This window comes from Panicum virgatum, chromosome 1K, assembly GCF_016808335.1.
Source record: "Panicum virgatum strain AP13 chromosome 1K, P.virgatum_v5, whole genome shotgun sequence".
In the NCBI taxonomy this organism is placed as follows: domain Eukaryota; kingdom Viridiplantae; phylum Streptophyta; class Magnoliopsida; order Poales; family Poaceae; genus Panicum; species Panicum virgatum.
The window spans coordinates 51,067,516-51,087,695 of NC_053136.1; the positions used below are offsets into that span (position 1 = coordinate 51,067,516).

Below are 20,180 nucleotides of genomic sequence, written 5' to 3' on the forward strand. Positions count from 1 at the left end.
GATGGTTCCTCCATACATCGTCTGAAGCGACAAGCAGCCACACCCTGCTCGCACGCCGCGCCGCACGACGACAGTACGACGGATATGCTTTCACATGGGAGGTGGGGGGCCCGAAGCGAAGCTGCGTGCCTGGTCCCACGTGGCAGTGGCTCCATATTACCGGGGGCGGGAACATGGTTGCTCCTCCGGCGTGGGATGGGACGGCCTCTGATAAATGCACGCTGTCCACTACTCCACTAGCAGTGCACGGCAAGTGGCCCGCCAGATCAGCGTGTCAGTGGGAGCACGATAAGTTGCTAGGCGGGGGCCACGCGGTGGTGTGCGAGCGTCAATGGCGTGTGGGGCCTGAGGAGTGGTGCTCATCCGCCGTTGCTCCGTCGGACGGCCGCCGCCACCACTTGGGCAGCGGTTACGGGCCCGCACGTCAGGGGGATGTAAGCTGACGAGGGCGGACGAGCTTGTTGTCTTTGCTGACCGTGATCCGCGTCCACGCGAGCTTTTAACGCGAGCTCGAAGCGGTGGTGTCCGTAAGCGCGCTTTCTTTTCTGCTAACTGACCACTTTCTGTTAGCGCGGAGCGAAACCGTTATCTCACCAGCGTTACGAAGTGTGACGGCCATGACATGCGGGCCACATGGTCTGGTGTCCCCACTTGTCATGGTGAGAGACCCTCAGCCGGGGCGGATATCTGCGAGACTGTGACCAACGGAAACCCCTGGTTCCATGCCTATCCCGTGGTCTACGTACGAGACATGCGCACGCCTTTTCCTAATTAATTCCGCACACTGTATAGGACGGAATTGACCGGCTAAGCCTCGCCTCATTTGGTAATTAACCTCAGACCCCCAATTCATCCTCTTTCGAGTAAAACCCTCGAATTCTAGTCGCTTAATCCTCATCGAGCCAGCCGGGGTCATCGCCGAGGGGTCGGGGACGCGAGCTAAGCTTGGAAGGAGTAGTAGGCTACTAGTCGCTTGTGATTAACGATACCGAGTAAACTAATGCCGTTCGGCCACTCGCACACGAGTCTACCAACTCCGTAAACGCAAAAAAATATCACATTAAATATTTTGATATATGCATGGAGTACTAAGTGAAATGAAGTCTATTTATAAATTTTTTTGCATGAATAGATTGTAAATCGCGAGATGAATCTAATGAGCCTATTTAATCTACGATTTGCAACAGGTGATGCTACAGTAACCATCCGCTAATTATGGATTAATCATGGATTAATTAGCATCATTAGATTCGTCTCGCGATTTACAATTCATTTGTGTAAAAAATTTTATAAATAGACTTCATTTAGTACTTTAAATTAGAAAGATTGTTTCGAAATTTTTTTAAGTTTCAATGCCTCAATCGCTGCCAGTGCCAAAAGCTAATCAGAGCCCCTTCCGCCTCAGCGTCAGTGGCCATGTCGGATCCACCCACCCACCACCAGCGCCAGTAACAGCAGGCGAGGCAATAGCTTCGACGGCGACCTCGGTCTCGGAGGCGGCGGCGGCATGAAGAATTTCCTCAGGAAGCTACACATCGGCGAGGGCTCCAGCGACGGAGGTTCATCGCCTTCCCCGCCGCCCTCCCGCAAAGGCGGTAGCGGTGGTGGTGGGGTTCATCATCATCATCATCAACCGCACCACGACCAGAGGCAGCAGCCCTCGGCGGTATCCAGTTGGCTCGACTCGGTGCCTACCCGCCCCCCGCCCCCGATTCCAGTGGAAGCAGAGGTGCCGACGTCGGCGTCGTTTGGGGTTGGGGCAGAGGAGAGGAGCGCGAGGCAGTCCGCCGCGGTTGATAGGCGGCGATCGCAGCAGGAAGAGATGGAGCGGAGGCGGTCGCAGGAGCAAGAGGTGTTGAGGGAGCGGAGGCGGTCGCAGGCGGAAGAGATGGGGAGAGAGCGGAGGCGGTCGCAGGCGGAAGAGATGGGGAGGGAGCGGAGGCGGTCGCAGGAGGAGGACGAGGTGGAGGAGAGGGTGATAAGGGAGTCGTCGGAGGCGGAGGAGAGGAAGCGGGAGAGGGAGAAGGAGGAGGACGACCTGGAGGCGTACCAGATTCAGCTGGTGCTGGAGATGAGCGCGCGGGACAATCCGGAGGAGATGGAGATTGAGGTCGCCAAGCAGCTTAGTCTGGGCTTCTGTCCGCCTCAGACATCCCCTGCGGAGGTCCTCACGGCTCGATACTGGGTAATAAGTCTCCTAATTCAGTACCCTGCACGTTCGATTTCGTCTTCCAGTAGCAGTATTTCCAATTGCAATTCTGATTTGTGATCGTGAAGTAGATTGCATGACGTGCAGCTGCTTAAGATTACACTTTTTTTTTCCATGCCGTTTGCTTGGTTGGACTACCAGCTGCCTGCATTACGGTGTTCTAGCGTGTAATTTAGTTTATAAGAACAGAATGCTATTCTCATGAGCTTAGACAATTGAGCAGCATGGATTATCATATCTGTTTCATGGAGTTCTCACTGTATAGACGTCCATTGTTCATAGAGCACTTTCACTCTGAATTTCAGCATATGCTTAAACACTGCAGGATCATGGTCATTGCTTGTGTAGCTTGTTCAGTTTGCTACCAGTAACCAAGTATATCCTTTATTGGCTTGATGACAACAAGAATTCTTTCTTTGGAGTGAGATCACTATTCTAGGTGGGATTTTCTGTAAATTTGTTAGTACACCATTATTTTGTTAGGTTGGTAAAAGATGTTGTGTTGGCTTGGTATTAGAGATGACTTGGCTTGACTTGTAACCAAGCCGTGCCCGGCTATATATACAAAAGGTCACCCAACCCTAAGGGTGTGTGGTGTTTTCCCATCTTTCTCTACCTCTCTACTAGTGCATGTCATTGACATGAATGACATCTATTATGCCTATGATGACCGATCAATCTTAATCTATATTACAGTGATGTCTGATAGTCCGGGTGGTGCTGGTTGTTCCGTGAAATAAGTAGCTGACTTGTGTTTCCTACTTTTTTTTTTCTGTCTCACCATGTATCTGACATGTCTATAATGTATTTCTTCACGGTTGACAGAATTTCAACGCCCTTACCTATGATGACAAAATACCAGATGGATTCTACGATCTCTTTTACGTTGGGAATGGGCCGGCATCAGTTACTATGCCCTCTTTTGCCGAGCTACGAGCCAAGCCATTTTCACATAAAGTCAACTGGGAAGTTGTGTTGGTTCACAGAGGTGAAGACCCTGAGCTCATGACACTTCAGCAGGAGGCCTTAATCATAGCTCTTGACCTTCAATCAAGAACTTCAGAATCTGTGGGAAATGCTTTGGTGAAGAGACTTGCTAGTCTAGTTGCTAGACACATGGGTGGAGTTTTTGATCCTGAGAGTATGTCAGTGAAATACCAGAATATGCTTTACTCCTTAAGAAGTAGCATTGGAAGCGCAGTTGTGCCACTTGGTCAACTAAAAATTGGTCTAGCTCGCCACCGTGCCCTGCTATTTAAGGTCAGTAACTTTATACACATGTTTAAATTGATATAGCTAACCTTCGATCCTGTAATTCTTGCACCCATTCTGAACTTTATTACAAAAAGGATTTTGCTAGTAAAAATGAACATTGGGAAATATCTTCCATAATGTGCTATGTATTATTCTCAACTTCAATTGAACAGTAACTCTCTAGTTACATGTTGTTCTCGTGTTATGCCCCACAAAAATGGATAGCTCCGATTTTGTGCTGTTCGATAAACATCCTGAACATGTGACATGAAAAACCATTGTTAGCAGCATTTGTTGAATTGAAAAAAATGCATCACTGTGGTAGCAATCAATTCTCATAATGCTTCATGCAGGTTTTGGCTGATGGCCTCGATGTACCTTGCCGGTTGCTGAAAGGAAGGCAGTACACTGGATCAGATGATGGAGCATTGAATATCGTCAAATTTAAAGATGGAAGGTATTTCACCTTTACATGTCCACCATCAATGGGATTTTGTAGGATGGACCGACGTAGCATAATTGTGTTATACTGCTATGTGCAGACTTCTTGTGACATCTAAATGTTGGCAATGAGAAATAAAATGTGCAATAAATATGCATTTAGCTTTATAACCATCTATACTACGTCACATTTTGCAGGGAGTTCATTGTTGATCTTGTGGCTGATCCTGGTACACTTATTCCTTCAGATGGTGCTGTTTTATCTACAGACTTTGATGAAAATTTTGTCACTGATAATCATTACTTGAAGAAAGATGAGACTACCAACCTGCTGGGATCTTCATTTAGTGGAGCATCGAGTTCAGCCTATGGTTCCTTTGATTATGAGTTACTAGACAGAAGATCCACTTCAAGCAATGCTGGTCCTTCTGATACAGATGGACCTACAACTAATCAGACAAGCAATCAACAAAGTATGCTATCAAGTTCATTCGAGAAACTGTCAGTTAGCACATGCACTAGTGAAAGTATGCCTACCATTAATGAATCTACAAACGCAGACTACATTATGGTTGGAAAAAACAAAGAGAAATCAATTGCACCCGTCGATTCTTCATCAAGTTCACCATCTGCATCAGATATGGTAAGCACTCCAGCTGTTCGGAGAATGAAAGTGAAGGACATTTCAGAGTACATGATTAATGCCGCCAAGGAAAATCCACAATTAGTTCAGAAGATCCATGAGGTTTTACGCGAAAATGGTGTCGTGGCACCACCTGACTTGTTTTCAGAGGATTCCATGGAGGAGCCTAAGGACCTCATCGTCTATGACACCACGCTGTTTCAAAGCAAGGATGAAATGAAAAGGACAATGAATGAGTTCGAGACAAGGAAATACACAGATAGTGGTCACGCTCCATCATTGCCTCATCATCCTGGACATGAACTCCAACCAAAAGTTGTTCCTCACCGGGCATCTCTGGAATCACTTAAGCCTGTTGAGGGTCTGGGCGTTTACCAACCCCATGATATCAGAGATATTGCATCTCCCTTTGTCCCTCAATACGAACCTTCTGCACCTCCTCAGGAAGGTCCAGCACCACTTACAAAGCAATTGCCTGTTACAGCAGCTGCTGTTGCAACTGCTGCAGTGGTGGCATCCTCTATGGTTGTTGCTGCAGCTAAATCTAATAGTGACGTGCCTGTTGCTGCAGCAGCTACTGTAACTGCAGCCGCAGTTGTTGCCACAACTGCTGCCATGAGCAAGCAATATGAACACTTGGAGCCTGGTAATCAGCTGCTTAGCTTACCAAGTCCCTCTAAAGGAAACGAATTAGTTGACAAAGGTGGAGACGATTTTTGCGATAAAGACAACCTTGAAGCTGATCATGCCCAAGATAATGTGCTGGATCAAGAAATTCCTCAGGAAGCTGAACGAACCTCAGACAAATCAAGTGGGACAGAGAGTGCAAAATCTGATCTTGCTTTGGACGACGTTGCAGAGTTTGAAATCCAGTGGGAAGAAATCGCTATTGGTGAACGAATAGGCCTCGGTACAATTGATTTACTACTTAATTATTTATGAAATTGACAGTTCTCTTAATCATACTACTTTTCCACTGACTGTGGGAAGTAATGTTCTTTGATCCTCTTCTTCAAAAAAATAAGAGTTCATGTTTTTTTTTTAAAAAAATTCAGTCAGTCCAACTCTATTGTTTTCAGGATCATTTGGAGAAGTGTATAGAGGAGAATGGCATGGAACGGTATGTCTTCCAGTCAACAAGTTCCTTATCTGAATTGGCAATTTCCAAATGAGCAATGGAAAAATAGCGAAATAAAGTCAATCCTTTTCGGTAATATGAAGTACTTAACTAAAGATGTGAAGAAATATCAATTTAGATAATATGATAACATAATCTATGCCAACAATGAAATGTAATGGCTCTGTACTTGTCTATTTTACAGACAGCATGAGAAAATCCAGCTAGTAAAGAGGCAATGTGAAACTATTGTCATTTGGTGTACTTTCTCCATTTATATCGTGAAAGGGTTAATGTTCTGACAGAAAACAAAACATTTTACTTGTACACTTAAACTGCACAAACTTTTTTGGTCTGTTGTTTTAGTTTCGCTGTAGAACCTTAGTTGACCTCAGATATGTATAGTATCATTTGGAGAAACAGGTTTCAAGAACATCAGTAAAGGGCATCAGTAATTTTGTTTAATTTGAAGATCCATCCATTTTTGCATTCAGTCTTCAGTTAAAAACTTCTAGCTATGTTATTTTTCATTGTCACCGTCACTGTATTTTGCTTCTTTTACTTTGTCTGCCAGTACCTTTTACAGGATAATAAATTGTTTTCTCTACAGGAAGTTGCAGTCAAGAAGTTTCTGCAACAGGATCTTTCAGGTGATGCTCTTGAAGAGTTTAGAACTGAGGTATATTCCTCTCTGGATGTTATTCCATTGGCATAAATAGATTGAAGTACAAAATTTTGGCTTTGTCATTTCTATTTCGTATTTTCTGAGGCACAAATGTCTATACACATTCTGTGTATCTCTCTTCAATACATATAAATTATATTAATTTTTGTTAGGGTGTGACAGTTGATAGATAATGCTTGGGAAAAAAGGCTATGTTGTTGTTGTTGTTGTGACAGTTGATAGATAATGCTTCATTTAACAACTATTTCTTAATTAAAACGCAAATTACAGTTGTCTATGTCAGTATGGAGAATATGCCAGCAGCTCCAACAATTGTTTTGTTATTTGAAAACTTTACTTTTTTTTTACATATGGGTTTGGGGTCGGTCGAGTTTCTTCCTCAGTTGCTCTTGCACCACCTGATAATGCATTATTTCATGCCTAGGTGCGAATAATGAAGAGGTTACGCCATCCGAATGTTGTTCTCTTCATGGGTGCTATCACTCGCGTGCCTAATCTTTCCATTGTCACTGAGTTTCTTCCAAGGTGGGCCTTTTTCATTTATATTGTTTACTTCATAGCATATGGAAACAGGATGGCCAGTGATTGTACTTCATGATTCAGAATACAATGTGTTACTGACACAAGCTTTTCTCTAACATCTTCCATGTTGCAGTAAGTTAATGATGTGTAGATATAAGAACTTTTTCTTGATAATTATTGTATTTAGGAACAATACTTTAAGTTAGGAGCATGGGATCTGTACTCGAGTTCATGACATGAGTTCATGACATGAGTATACATAAGTTCAAGAAAGAAGAAAAGGTACAGGTGGGAGTAGGGACGCTGAAATAACAGTATTATTTAACACATGCATACCATTCGTATTATATAAGAGGCACATATTCTTTTAAGGTTCACGCATACTCATTTCAATACCATTCACCCTTCATGCACAACATACGGCTGCAGTTTCCAATACTACTTTAAATTCAGTATTATTTATTAATTTTACTAGTGCTAGTATTATTGGTATTGCAGAGGCAGCTTGTTCCGGTTGATTCATCGACCTAACAACCAGTTGGATGAAAGGAAACGCTTAAGAATGGCACTTGACGTGGTATGACAAATGAATAATTTGAACATCACTATTGCTAGTTTCTGATAAAGTTGGAGAAGCACAACTGAGATATTATCTACTAAGCTTTCTTTCAATTTTATAGGCTCGCGGTATGAATTATCTGCATAATTGCTCACCAGTTATAGTCCATCGAGATCTGAAATCTCCAAATCTACTTGTGGACAAGAATTGGGTTGTGAAGGTAAGATACAAGCTCCTTTATTACGGTGACATTTAGTGTAATTTATATTGCAAGTTGCTTCATAAATTTTTGCTATCAGGTTTGCGATTTTGGTTTGTCAAGAATGAAGAACAAAACCTTCCTGTCATCAAGATCAACGGCTGGAACAGTAAGCTTGCATGATCGTTGGCTATTCTATTATAAGTTTATTGGTCTTCTGCACTATCCCAAAAAGTATTATGCATAATCTTAAAGCATTTGTGGTTACTCAGCAGGTTTAGCCAAAGGGTGCTTAGCCTAGCGGTTAAGACACTTGAGCGGCACTCCACAGGTCCTGAGTTTGAATCCCTGTGGGAGCGAATTTCAGGCTGTGGTTAAAAAAATCCTCTCGCCGGTCCCGTGTGCCAAAGCACTGGTTTAGAGCCGGCCCCGGTCGGCCTGAGGACCGTGTATGGCCGTGTATGGCCCAGGCAATTCTCAGGGGTTACGGTTCCGGGCTGGGGTTCGGGGATTTTCTCGGTCGGGGAAGCAGAGCTTCTTCTTAGCTTAATACCAGTGGGGCGTGTTAGATGTATATGCATCTTATGTATTTAGTCACTAGTATAGGGTGCTCTTTGCACATTGTACATGACTTATCAGCCCTTTGGGCATTGCAATACAATCTGAGATGCTCATTTGTAACATGGTATCAGAGCCTAGGGTTTTCAATCCTCCAATCCCGCCGGCTCCGGAGAGTCGCCGGCGAGTCGCCGGTGAGGCCTCACTGCCGTCCGCCGAGCAGCTCCACCCCTTCTTCTTCCCCTTCCCCTCTTTCCCCTAACCGGCCTTGCACGCTGGCGGCCCTGCGCTGCGCTCCCGCGGCCCTGTGCGCCGGCGGCCCCCCTCCCGGCGGCCCTTCCCCGCGCCGGCGGCTTCTCCGCCCCGGCGGCCCTGCTCAGTGCGCCGGTTGCCCCCCTGGCGGCTTCTCCGCCCTGGCGGCCCAGCCTCTCTTCCCCGCGGGTGCTCCCCTCCCGTGGCCGCGTCTGCTCGCAGCCTGGCGGCAGCAGCGCTGCCTCTGTTCTTCCCTCCCCTCTCTGTCTCTCATTTGTAAAAAAAAAACAGAGCAGAGAGAAATTGTGGGAGTTACACCATGGCTTCTCTTGGCCGACCAGGTGCCGTACCCATTCTTCGGTGCCCTGTTGTCTTTAATGGCAACAATTGGGGCGAGTTTTCCTTCCACATGGAGATCCACATGGGCGGCCAGCAGCTATGGGGCTACCTCACGGGTGAGCGGCCTTGCCCACCCACCCCGATTGCGCCCACTCCACCGACCTATGCCCTAGATGCTCCCGATAAGGTCAAGAAGCCTCTCCTCGACGCGTTTGAGGCTGCTTTGGAGGTGTACCAGTCAGACCGTGACAACCAGGCAGTCTGGCTACGTGAGGAGGCATGTGCCAAGGCTATCCTGTTTGCGAGCATGGAGGTTGACATTTCCATGTCCCTTCATGGTCTCTCCACTTCCCACCTGATGTGGGCTCACCTTCGGCGCTGTTATGAGATCCGCAACGAGGCGTTGTACCTTGCGGTCGTCGAGGAGGCTCAGTCGCTTCGCCAGCACGACTCCACCGTGGAGGAGTTCCACCGTTAGATGTCCGCCGTCTGGCATCGTCTGGACGTCCTAGGTGCGGAGTTCTGTGCTAGTGGCACTTGCCAGTGCTGCGATCGTCACCGAAGCCAGCGACAGACTCTACGCCTTCACGAGTTTCTCTCCCGACTTCGTCCTGAGTTTGAGGTTGTCAGGTCCCAGCTCCTGACTCGTCGACCTCGCCCGCCTCTTGATGAGGCGATGCCAGAGCTACGTGCTGAGGAGTCTCGGCTCCGGGCGGGGGGGGGGGGGGGGGGGATGAGTGGGGTAGCGCAGTCCTCTGTTTTGGCTGCTCGTGCTCCTCTTGTGCCTAGCACCCCTCGCCCGTCACCGCCCCCACTGCCCTCGACGACGAGTACTCCACCTGCCTCCGGCGACCTGTGTGGCTACTGTGGCAAGGGTCGTCACCCTGAGGCTGTTTGTCGCAAGAAGCAGCGCGACAAGCAGCCTCGCTGCGGTGGGTCCAGTAGCTCGAGTGCTACTCGCTCTGTTTTTGCCATGGAGCAAGAGCTTCTCACGCTGCTACGTCGCCTCACTGCAGTTCCTCTCTCACCCTCTGGCACTACTGCTCAAGCTTTTGGTCCTTCACCGCCACCACCACCTCCTCCTCCCTCAGGTATCTCATCTAAGTGGTTTCTTGACTCGGGTGCGTCTTTCCACGTGACTCCGGATTCCAGCCAGTTGTCCTCTATGTCTCGTGTTGATCCACCTATTATTGTTCAGACAGCTGATGGCACCTCTCTTCCGGTTGTTGGTCGGGGTGTTCTCTCAACATCTTCTTTTCATGTTCCTACTATTTCTCATATCCCTCAGCTCACCATGCAGTTGATGTCTGCTGGTCAGATCACTGATCATGGATGTCGTGTTATTCTTGAGTCTGACTCTTGTTGTGTTCAGGATCTCCGTACGGGGCTCTTGGTGGGGACTGGACCTAGACGCCATGACTCTCAGCGTCTATGGGAGCTTGATTGGCTGCATCTTCCTTCAAGCCCTCTCGCTCCTTCGTCACCCAGCTCCACTGCTTCCGTGTCAGCTGCCTCCACCGCTCCTACTTTTGCTCAGTGGCATCGCCGTCTTGGACATCTCTCTGGTTCTCGGCTTTCCACTCTTGTTGGTAGTGGTGTCTTAGGTCCTGTTTCTGGTAACGCTGCTCTTCATTGTACGGGTTGCAAGCTTGGCAAACAGCTGCAACTCCCATATCCCTCTAGTGATTCTGTGTCACAGCGTCCTTTTGATCTCATTCACTCTGATGTATGAGGGCGTGCTCCCTTTGCTTCGAAAGGGGGCCACCATTACTATGTCATATTTATTGATGATTATTCACGGTTTACCTGGATCTATCTTATGTCCTCTCGTGGTCAGTTCTTGTCTATTTATCAGCAGTTCGCCACCATGATTCGCACACAGTTTGATTCGTCCATTCGTGCTTTCCGTGCTGATTCTGCAGGCGAGTATATTTCTGATGCGCATCGTCGTTTTCTTGCTACACAGGGCACTCTTCCTCAGTTCTCCTGCCCTGGCGCTCATGCTCAGAATGGTGTTGCCGAGCGTAAGCATCGTCATATTCTTGAGACCTCTCGTGCTCTCTTGCTTTCCTCTGAGCTTCCACCTCACTTCTAGGCTAAGGCTGTCTCTATAGCTGTCTTTCTCATTAACAGACAGCCCTCCTCTGTTCGACAGGGTTGCACTCCCTACGAGCGTCTCTTTGGTCACCCTCCTCGCTACAGTCACCTTCGGTGCTTCGGGTGTGCCTGCTTTGTTCTTCTTCCTCCTCGGGAGCGCACGAAGCTAACTGCTCAGTCAGTTGAGTGTGTTTTCCTCGGGGACAGTATGGAGCACAAGGGTTACCGCTGCTATGACCCTGTTGCTCGTCGGATGAGGATCTCGGGATGTGACCTTTGATGAATCTCATCCTTTTTATCCTCATCCTTCCTCCAGCCCCTCTTCCACTGCTGCTGAGTCTATCTCCTTCATGACTCTTCCTGACGTGTCTCTTCCGCTGCCCCATTCCACGCCACCTACACTTGAGTCTCCACCACCTTCCGCTTCTCCTCCAGCTTTCCCACTTCCACCTCCACATGAGTCGCCACGTTCTGTTTCTCCACCGGTTTCACCTCCACCTGACTCTTCCTCGTCCTTCCTTGGCCGTCCTCCTGTGGTGCTGCCGCCTCGGACGATCACTCATGTTTACACTCGTCGTCCGAGGCCTCCACCCTCATCGGACTCCTCTCCCTCGCTTCTTGGCTCTCCTTCTGATTTGTCGCCTCGATATGCTCTTCGTGACCGTGGTGCTCTATGCCCTCCAGAGCGCTATGGCTTCACTGTTGCTTCTCTTGTTGAGCCGACCACTTACCGCGAGGCTGCTGCCGACCCTGACTGGCAGCACGCCATGTCTGAGGAGATTGCTGCCTTGGAGCGCCCCGGTACTTGGGATCTTGTTCCCTTGCCTTCTCACGCCACTCCTATTACTTGCAAGTGGGTCTATAAGATCAAGACCCGATCTGATGGCTCTCTTGAGCGCTACAAGGCTCGCCTTGTGGCGCGTGGCTTCCAGTAGGAGCATGGTCGTGATTATGATGAGACTTTTGCTGCTGTTGCTCATATGACCACTGTCCGGACTCTCCTTGCTGTTGCTTCTGTGTGGCAGTGGTCCATCTCCCAACTCGATGTTAAGAATGCTTTTCTTAATGGAGAGTTGCGTGAGGAGGTCTACATGCAGCCACCTCCAGGGTATTTTGTCCCTGCTGGCATGGTTTGCCGGCTGCGTCGATCTCTTTACGGCCTCAAGCAGGCTCCTCGGGCCTGGTTTGAGCACTTCTCCTCTGTTATCATTGATGCTGGCTTTAAGCCAAGTGACCACGACCCTGCCCTCTTTGTCCACACTTCTCCTCGTGGCCGCACGCTTCTTCTTCTCTATGTTGATGACATGATTATCACCGGTAATGACTCTCAGTTCATTGATCTTGTGAAGATGCGCCTCAATGATAAGTTCTTGATGTCTGATCTCAGTCCTCTTCACTACTTTCTTGGTCTTGAAGTCTCTTCCATACCTGATGGCATCTACCTCTCCCAGGAGAAGTATGTTCAGGATCTTCTCTCCCGTGCCGGTCTCACTAATCACCGTACTGTTGATACACCCATGGAGCTGGGTGTTCACTTGCGCACCACAGATGGTGAACCTCTTGCTGATCCGACTCACTATCGTCATCTTGTTGGTAGCCTTGTCTATCTTGGGATCATTCGTCCTGACATTTCTTATGCTGTCCATATACTGAGTCAGTTTGTCTCTTCTCCCACCCAGCTCCACTACACCCACCTTCTTCGTGTTCTTCGGTATCTTTGCGGCACCACTTCTCGACGATTGTTCTTTCCTCGCTCTAGCCCTCTCCACCTTCAGGTGTACTCTGATGCGACCTGGGCTAGTGATCACTCTGATCGTCGTTCTCTCTCTGCCTATTATGTCTTTCTTGGATCCTCCTTGATTGCTTGGAAAATCAAGAAGCAGACAGCAGTTTCCCGTTCGAGTGCTGAGGCTGAGTTGAGGGCTATGGCGACTGTGACAGCTGAGGTCACCTGGCTCCGGTGGCTCCTTGAGGATTTCGGTGTGCCGGTTTCCACACCGACTCCTTTGTCTTCTGACAGCACTGGTGCGATCAGTATTGCGCGTGATCCGGTCAAGCATGAACTCACCAAGCACATCGGAGTTGATGCCTCCTACATGCGATCGCAGGTGCATGATGCGGTTGTGGCCCTTCGCTATGTCCCTTCGGAGTTTCAGTTGGCAGATTTCTTCACAAAGGCTCAAACAAGGGCGCAACATGCTTATTTCCTCTCCAAACTCACTCTTCTAGACCCACCATGAGTTTGAGGGGGGGGTGTTAGATGTATATGCATCTTATATATTTAGTCACTAGTATAGGGTGCTCTTTGCATATTGTATATGACTTATCAGCCCTTTGGGCATGGCAATACAATCTGAGTTGCTCATTTGTAACAGGGCGGTCTTTCCCCACCCGGCCGAGTTTTACTCAGCAGGTTTAAATTATGCTGCCAGTTACCATGAAATTGCTTGAAGCTTGTGCAATTATTTTTTGGAGAGTATAGAAGCACTTATGTCATTATGAATATATTTATTCTAATTTTGAGTTCTCTAGCTATGTAGACTGTAAATTATGCGAACAGGTGCCTAGCCGGACTGGTTAGGTGGTCTTAGTAGCACTTCCTCAGGTTCTAAGTTTGACTCCCAGTGGGAGCAAATTTCAGGATGGGGTTAAAAAAATCCCCTCGCCTGCTTACACGCCAAAGCACACGGAAAATAGGTCCCGGCCTGCTCCAGCCCGCTCTCACATGGGTTACAGTACAGGCTACGGCACCCCTGTGTAAGGGTGGGGTAGGGGTTCGGTGGTTTTCTTGGCCTGCGTGAGAGGTCTTTTCTTAGAAAATGCCGTGGGGGCGGTCTCCCCCCAGCAGGTCAAGTTTTTTAAACTGTAAATTGTCTTCTTCATTTGCTCTGAAAAAAGTAGCAAACATGTGCTGCTGGTTCTTGCCTAGTTAATATTAGCATCAATTGCATTAGGTATTAATAACTTTCTCCATCGTGCTCCTTGCATATGGAAAAGGAATAAAATATCTGAAGGTATATTTTTTTCCTCAAACATGTAGGAGAGGTACATGCCACTACATGAATAAGAAGTTGTGATTACAATGCAAATCTCTAACAGAAACAGGGGAAAAAAGAAACATGCCACTGAATAAAAAATTAAAATGACCAAGAGGGGATGGGGGGCTACTAGCAAGACAGCAGGTTCCTTAGCTCCTGTGCCCCAGCTGCACACCATAAGTTAGACCTTCAACCTCCATTGCCTGGATCATCGTGTTCATGGTCACTGCAGCACCATTTTGTTGTGGTGCTTCCGAAGCTCCCATGTGACAAGGATTACCAGGGAGTTGGAGCCCTTTTCTGAATTGCTTGTCAACTGAGTGACACTGCCAGCTTGTGAAGATGTATGGGTCTTCCTGTAAAGATACCCCTTGGAGGTCAATCCTTTGAACTTTAGAGCAGGTTGAACCATACCTGGCAACCACACAACGGAGATCAGTAGGTATTGGATGATCTCATTGGCCTCATGACACGTCGGGCATCTAGTTGGGTGTGGTAGCTCACGCCTGGTTTATATCCACCATCCAACATCTACTATGGATGCTGACCCATAAGAACTTGTATCATAAAGGAGCATAAGATTTCAAAACACGCTTCCATGGTGCAAATCTGATGCACTCAGCAAAGAAAGCTCGGTAATCTAATTTGGTAGAGCAGATCTAGTTTTCAGGCATGATGATCTTGCAAGCTATGCTGTGAGGGGCACTTGCTTTTGGATGTCCTGGACCTGCAGATGCTCATCAGGTGCCCATACAGATAGGGTTCCCTGAAGGTATAATTTAACTAGCCTGGTATGGAAGGAATATTGGTGATGATATTTACAGGGTTATGAATGGCGAAGGTCAAAAATCTTGCACTATTCTTCAGTGCATACTAAAGTTCTCTATGGACTTGTCTGTTAGTTTCAATTTTCTTGTGAAGATGCTGTAGTCATAAGATAACCAACACTCATTTCAGTAATTACTATCTTTATATAATAGTGTAGAATGCAAATTTACCAGTTTACTTACCCTGACGTCCTATCCATTTCCCTTTTCTTTTATTTGTAATTCTATGTTAAGGACCTGAATGCTGACGGGAAGACTCTCTCTCCAGAGTCGTCTCTGCATAGCCGGTCCCAAGCCCGGATAAAGGAGGAGGGTTGTGTTAGGTTTTGGCAAACCAGCATAAAAATAGCCACTCTAATAGATTTGAAACCTACAAGAAACTCGTTGGGGCGTAACCCTCTTAGCGACGCGCTACATCGGAACCCGGGTGTGGTGATAAATGGGCAAGGGCCGGGTCGCCATCCCCCCAAGGGCGCGTCGTATCATGATCTGGGTACGATGATAAGTGAGCAAGGGTCGGGTCGTCACCTGAATGGCGCGCTACATCTACGCCCGGGTGTAGTGAAAAATGAGCAAGGGTCTTCGCACTTCCCTCGACGGGTGCGAAGGATAAGGAAGCTAGCCGAGCCAATTAGGATTCGTATAGGTAGCTGGAACGTAGGGTCCCTAACGGGTAAGTTGCGAGAGCTAGTTGATGTAGCAATTAGGAGACATTTAAATATTCTATGCGTTCAGGAGACTAAATGGAAGAGCCAGAAGGCGAAGGAGGTTGAGGATACTGGCTTCAAGCTTTGGTACACGTGAGCAACTCCGGGTAGGAATGGTGTAGGCATCTTGATTGATAGGAGCCTTAAGGATGGAGTCGTAGAGGTTAGAAGGCAAGGCGACCGGATTATCCTAATCCGGTTGGTAGTTGGAGATTCGGTTTTGAATGTGATCAGTGCCTATGCCCCTCAGGTAGGCCTTAGTGAGAGCACCAAGATGCAGTTCTGGGAAGATCTAGATAGCATGGTTAGTACCGTGGCTACCAGCAAGAAACTCTTCATAGGAGGAGATCTCAACGGCCATGTGGGTGTGACTAATGTAGGGTTCGAGCGAGTGCACGGAGGTTTTGGGTATGGTAGCAGGAGTCAAGAGGGGGAGGATGTGTTGAACTTCGCGTTAGCCTACGACTTGTTGATAGCGAATACCGTGTTTAAGAAGAGGGAATCCCATCTTGTGACGTTTCGTAGTGGACAACACTCGAGCCAGATCGACTTTATCCTTGCTAGGAGGGAGGATAGACGTGATTGGTTAGATTGTAAGGTGATACCTGGGGAGTGTGTTGTCCCTCAACACAAGCTTGTAGTGGTGGACTTTCGTCTTCGTGTACGTGTCCATCGGGACAAACGTGCCAAGATTGCGAGAACAAAGTGGTGGAAGCTTAGAGGGGAAGCGGCACAAGTGTTTAAGGAAATGATGCTAGGTGAGGGGCCTTGGGAAGAAGGAGAAGACACAGATGACATGTGGCTAAAGATGGCAATATGTGTTCGGAAGGTGGCCTCAGAGGTGTTTGGCGTGAGTAGGGGAGGCAAACAGGAGGGGAAAGACACCTGGTGGTGGAATGACGAGGTGCAAAGGGCTATTAAGGAGAAGAAGGAGTGTTTCAAGCGCCTCCACCTTGACAAGAGTGCAGCCAACATCGAGGGCTATAAATTAGCGAAGAGGGTTGCAAAGCGAGCTGTGAATGTAGCAAAGGGTAAGGCGTATGATGACCTGTATCAGCGGCTAGGCACGAAAGAAGGGGAGAAGAACATTTATAGGATTGCTAGGATCCGCGAGCGGAAGACAAGGGACATCAACCAAATCAAATGCATTAAGGATGGGACAGATCGACTGCTAGTGAAGGATGAGGAGATCATGGATAGATGGAGAGAGTACTTCGACAAGTTGTTTAATGGGGAGAGTGAGGGCCCTACCCTTGAGTTAGATGACTCTTTTGACGATACCAACAGACGTTTTGTGAGGAGAATTCAGGAGGTAGAGATCGGGGAGGCTTTGAAGAGGATGAAGGGAGGTAAATCGATGGGCCCTGATGGTATCCCCATTGATGTGTGGAGATGCCTAGGAGATAGAGCAATAGTATGGTTAACTAAGCTTTTTAATCTCATTTTTCGGTCAAACAAGATACCGGAAGAATGGAGGAGAAGTATATTAGTACCTATCTTCAAAAACAAGGGTGATGTTCAAAGTTGTACTAACTACCGTGGGATTAAACTGATGAGCCATACGATGAAGCTTTTGGAGAGGGTTATCGAGCATTGCCTAAGAAGAGTGACAAGTGTGACCCAAAACCAATTTGGGTTCATGCCTGGAAGGTCAACCATGGAGGCGATTTTCTTAATACGACAATTGATGGAGAGATATAGGGAACAGAAGAAGGACTTGCACATGGTCTTCATTGACCTTGAGAAGGCATATGACAAAGTACCGAGAAATGTCATGTGGTGGGCCTTGGAGAAGCACAAAGTCCCAACTAAGTACATTACCCTCATTAAGGATATGTACAAGGATGCGACGACGTTTGTCCGGACATGTGATGGCAACACCACTGACTTTCCTATTAACATAGGCCTACACCAGGGGTCAGCATTGAGCCCTTATTTATTTGCTTTAATGATGGATGAGGTCACAAGGGTTATACAAGGTGAGATTCCTTGGTGTATGCTCTTTGCTGATGATGTGGTGCTAGTTGACGAGAGTAGGGCAGGAGTTAATAGGAAGTTAGAGTTGTGGAGACGCACGTTAGAGTCGAAAGGGTTCAGACTTAGTAGGACTAAGACTGAGTACATGATGTGCGATTTCAGCGCGACTAGGCATGAGGGGGGAGACGTTAGTCTAGATGGACAAGTGGTGGTCCAGAAGGATATTTTTCGGTATTTAGGATCGGTGCTACAAAAGAATGGCGATATTGATGAAGATGTTAGGCATAGAATTTCAGCTGGCTGGTTGAAATGGCGGCAAGCTTCTGGCATCCTTTGTGACAAGAGGGTGCCACAAAAGCTAAAAGGAAAATTCTATAGGACAGCAATTCGTCCGGCGATGCTATACGGTGCTGAATGTTGGCCTACAAAAAGGCGACATATCCAGCAACTGAGTGTAGCAGAGATGCGGATGTTGCGGTGGTTTTGCGGGCACACAAGGAGGAATAGAGTCCGGAACGAAGTTATTCGGGATAGGATCGGAGTGGCACCAATTGAGGAGAAACTTACCCAGCATCGGCTGAGATGGTTTGGACATGTCCAACGAAGGCCTCCTGAGGCGCCGGTGCGTAATGGGGTTCTTGAGCGGGTTGATAATGTAAAGAGGGGTAGAGGTAGACCTAAACTAATATGGGATGAGTCGGTTAAGAGAGACCTTAAGGATTGGAATATCTCTAAAGAGATAGCTTTGGATAGGAGCGCTTGGAGATTAGCTATCAATGTGCTTGAACCTTGAATTTATTTCTTTCGGGTTTCATCTCTAGCCTACCCCAACTTGCTTGGGAAAAAAAGGTTATGTTGTTGTTGTTGTCGTTGTCGTCTATGTTAAGGACCTGAATGGTTTGGCTTGAGTTGAGCTCATTCTATAAGCTGGTTTGTTGTACTGCAAGTGCATAACAACAACTACCATTTATTAGATAAAGTTAAATGCTGTTCCAGTAAACCCTATTCATAGAGCTCTGCAAACTCTCATGTTCTACAACAATCCTCTCCTACCTTTAGCTTCTGTATGTGACATTTCAGTCAAGTCCAAAACAGCTAGCTGTCTACACTCTAGAGACAAGTGTAACTCCTGATATGACTACCTGGGTGAACACTGTGTGTTTAGGTTAACTTGTGTTATCTGTTTTGTTCGTACCACTTTAAAAGTTACTAGTTGGTTCAAGTGCTGCCGTAATCACTTCTGAACAATTGTGCCGATGTGCAGGCGGAGTGGATGGCACCAGAAGTACTTCGTAATGAACCATCAGACGAAAAGTAAGCTCTAACGGTTAAAGACTCGGTTACAATAAAACCTTATCTTGAATTATTTTGTGCCTGCTGAAACAGTTTTATGTGTTGGCAGGTGCGATGTTTTTAGCTATGGAGTCATATTATGGGAGCTTTGTACACTATTACAACCTTGGGAAGGGATGAACGCCATGCAAGTTGTCGGAGCAGTTGGATTTCAGAATCGTCGCCTTGATATTCGAGATAACATCGATCCTGCTATAGCGGAGATAATAGTGAAATGCTGGCATACGTTAGTATTTTTAACTTGCTTGGTGCATTTTAAAAATACTTCACAGTCCTTCTGCATAATTTGCATCCTCCTAATTGATATATGTTTTTTATAGGTAAATTGACTTTCTTTTTTGTCGTAGGGACCCAAAGTTGCGGCCATCATTTGCAGATATCATGGCTGCATTAAAACCATTGTTGAAGAACCTAACCAGCAATCAAGCACCAAAGGCAGAGAGTACAACAAACAGATGAGCAAGTCAAGGAGATTAGCAACGGCCCAACGTCCGTAACTTATAGGATTATTTCTGTACAGTAACAGCAAGCATTGTGGTCATGGATGACAAGTCTCTGATGTTGGTCTGTTTGCTACTCTATCCTAAAACTGGTGTAAGTTTTAAGGGTGGCAATGTCGTGTCAAGCTTAAGCCCGCTTGCCATTGATCCGGATTTGAAGACCAGCACTGATATACCCGTGAAAGAAGACGAAGGGCTATGCGCTAAGCAAGAAATTGTGCAGAACAATAATGTTTTGGCACAGTGGAACGCTTGAATCAGGAACTGATATGGCAGGCGGAACAGGGGCCTTTGTTCATACCATCTCTTGCTTTTTCTTTCGTCGTGTGCCTCACCAAATGGTGGGTATTTATATGTAAATGCCAACAGATGTAATTTGCTGTCAACCAGGAAAAAGAAAGAGAAAAGGTTGCTCAGCTTGTGCAGCGAGTTTGGACTCATCTAGTGCCTGCTGAAGTTGGCCGTGTTGGGGCTTTAGGTTGCATACCGTGTCTGGGTTATTTCCTCGCTGAGTGCTCACCAGCAACTATCAAAAAAAAATGCTCACCAGCTGGAAGCCCTGCTCTCATCAAGCTGATCTGCTGTTGCTGCCGCATTTTGCCTCCCATCGCCATCTGTTGGGTTCGAAAGCGGCGAGCCTGCCATGACTCACGATGTGAGTGGTGGGCAGGTAAGGTCTGATCATTCTCTGGCCGGATGCCCCCCTCCCCCTCCCAGAATTGGCTAATGCCGCGTGCGGAGCCCGGGCGCACGACGTCGCAATGCCAGCGCGCGCGACGCCTCCGCGCACGCTTCGACCTGACCAGTTCCCGACCATGGAAACTCCGCAAGCCTCGCACCCGCGCACGTCGTGTGCATGCCGGGCGTGCGCGTCGCGCTATAGTTAAACCCGATCGCCGTCTC

At 47.4% G+C, this 20,180-nt stretch overlaps 3 protein-coding genes across 3 annotated transcripts; all 3 read left to right on the top strand.

The window, feature by feature from the left end:
* The first annotated feature begins 1,388 nt into the window (after positions 1-1,388).
* Positions 1,389-19,717, top strand: LOC120641445 (probable serine/threonine-protein kinase SIS8). Its single transcript, XM_039917589.1, has 13 exons — positions 1,389-2,185; positions 3,035-3,469; positions 3,817-3,920; positions 4,103-5,457; positions 5,627-5,667; positions 6,275-6,343; positions 6,774-6,874; positions 7,370-7,448; positions 7,552-7,650; positions 7,730-7,798; positions 18,689-18,738; positions 18,827-19,003; positions 19,125-19,717. The coding sequence occupies exons 1-13, from the start codon at positions 1,508-1,510 to the stop codon at positions 19,234-19,236; spliced, it is 3,369 nt and encodes a 1,122-aa protein (XP_039773523.1). The 5' UTR covers positions 1,389-1,507; the 3' UTR covers positions 19,237-19,717.
* On the top strand, positions 8,527-9,289 carry LOC120641460. The gene has a single exon (XM_039917614.1). The coding sequence runs from the start codon at positions 8,759-8,761 to the stop codon at positions 9,254-9,256; it is 498 nt and encodes a 165-aa protein (XP_039773548.1). The 5' UTR covers positions 8,527-8,758; the 3' UTR covers positions 9,257-9,289.
* On the top strand, positions 11,555-13,249 carry LOC120641454 (uncharacterized mitochondrial protein AtMg00810-like). Its single transcript, XM_039917601.1, has one exon. It carries the CDS (start codon positions 11,856-11,858, stop codon positions 13,113-13,115), a length of 1,260 nt encoding a protein of 419 aa, XP_039773535.1. The 5' UTR covers positions 11,555-11,855; the 3' UTR covers positions 13,116-13,249.
* Positions 19,718-20,180: the final 463 nt, after the last annotated feature.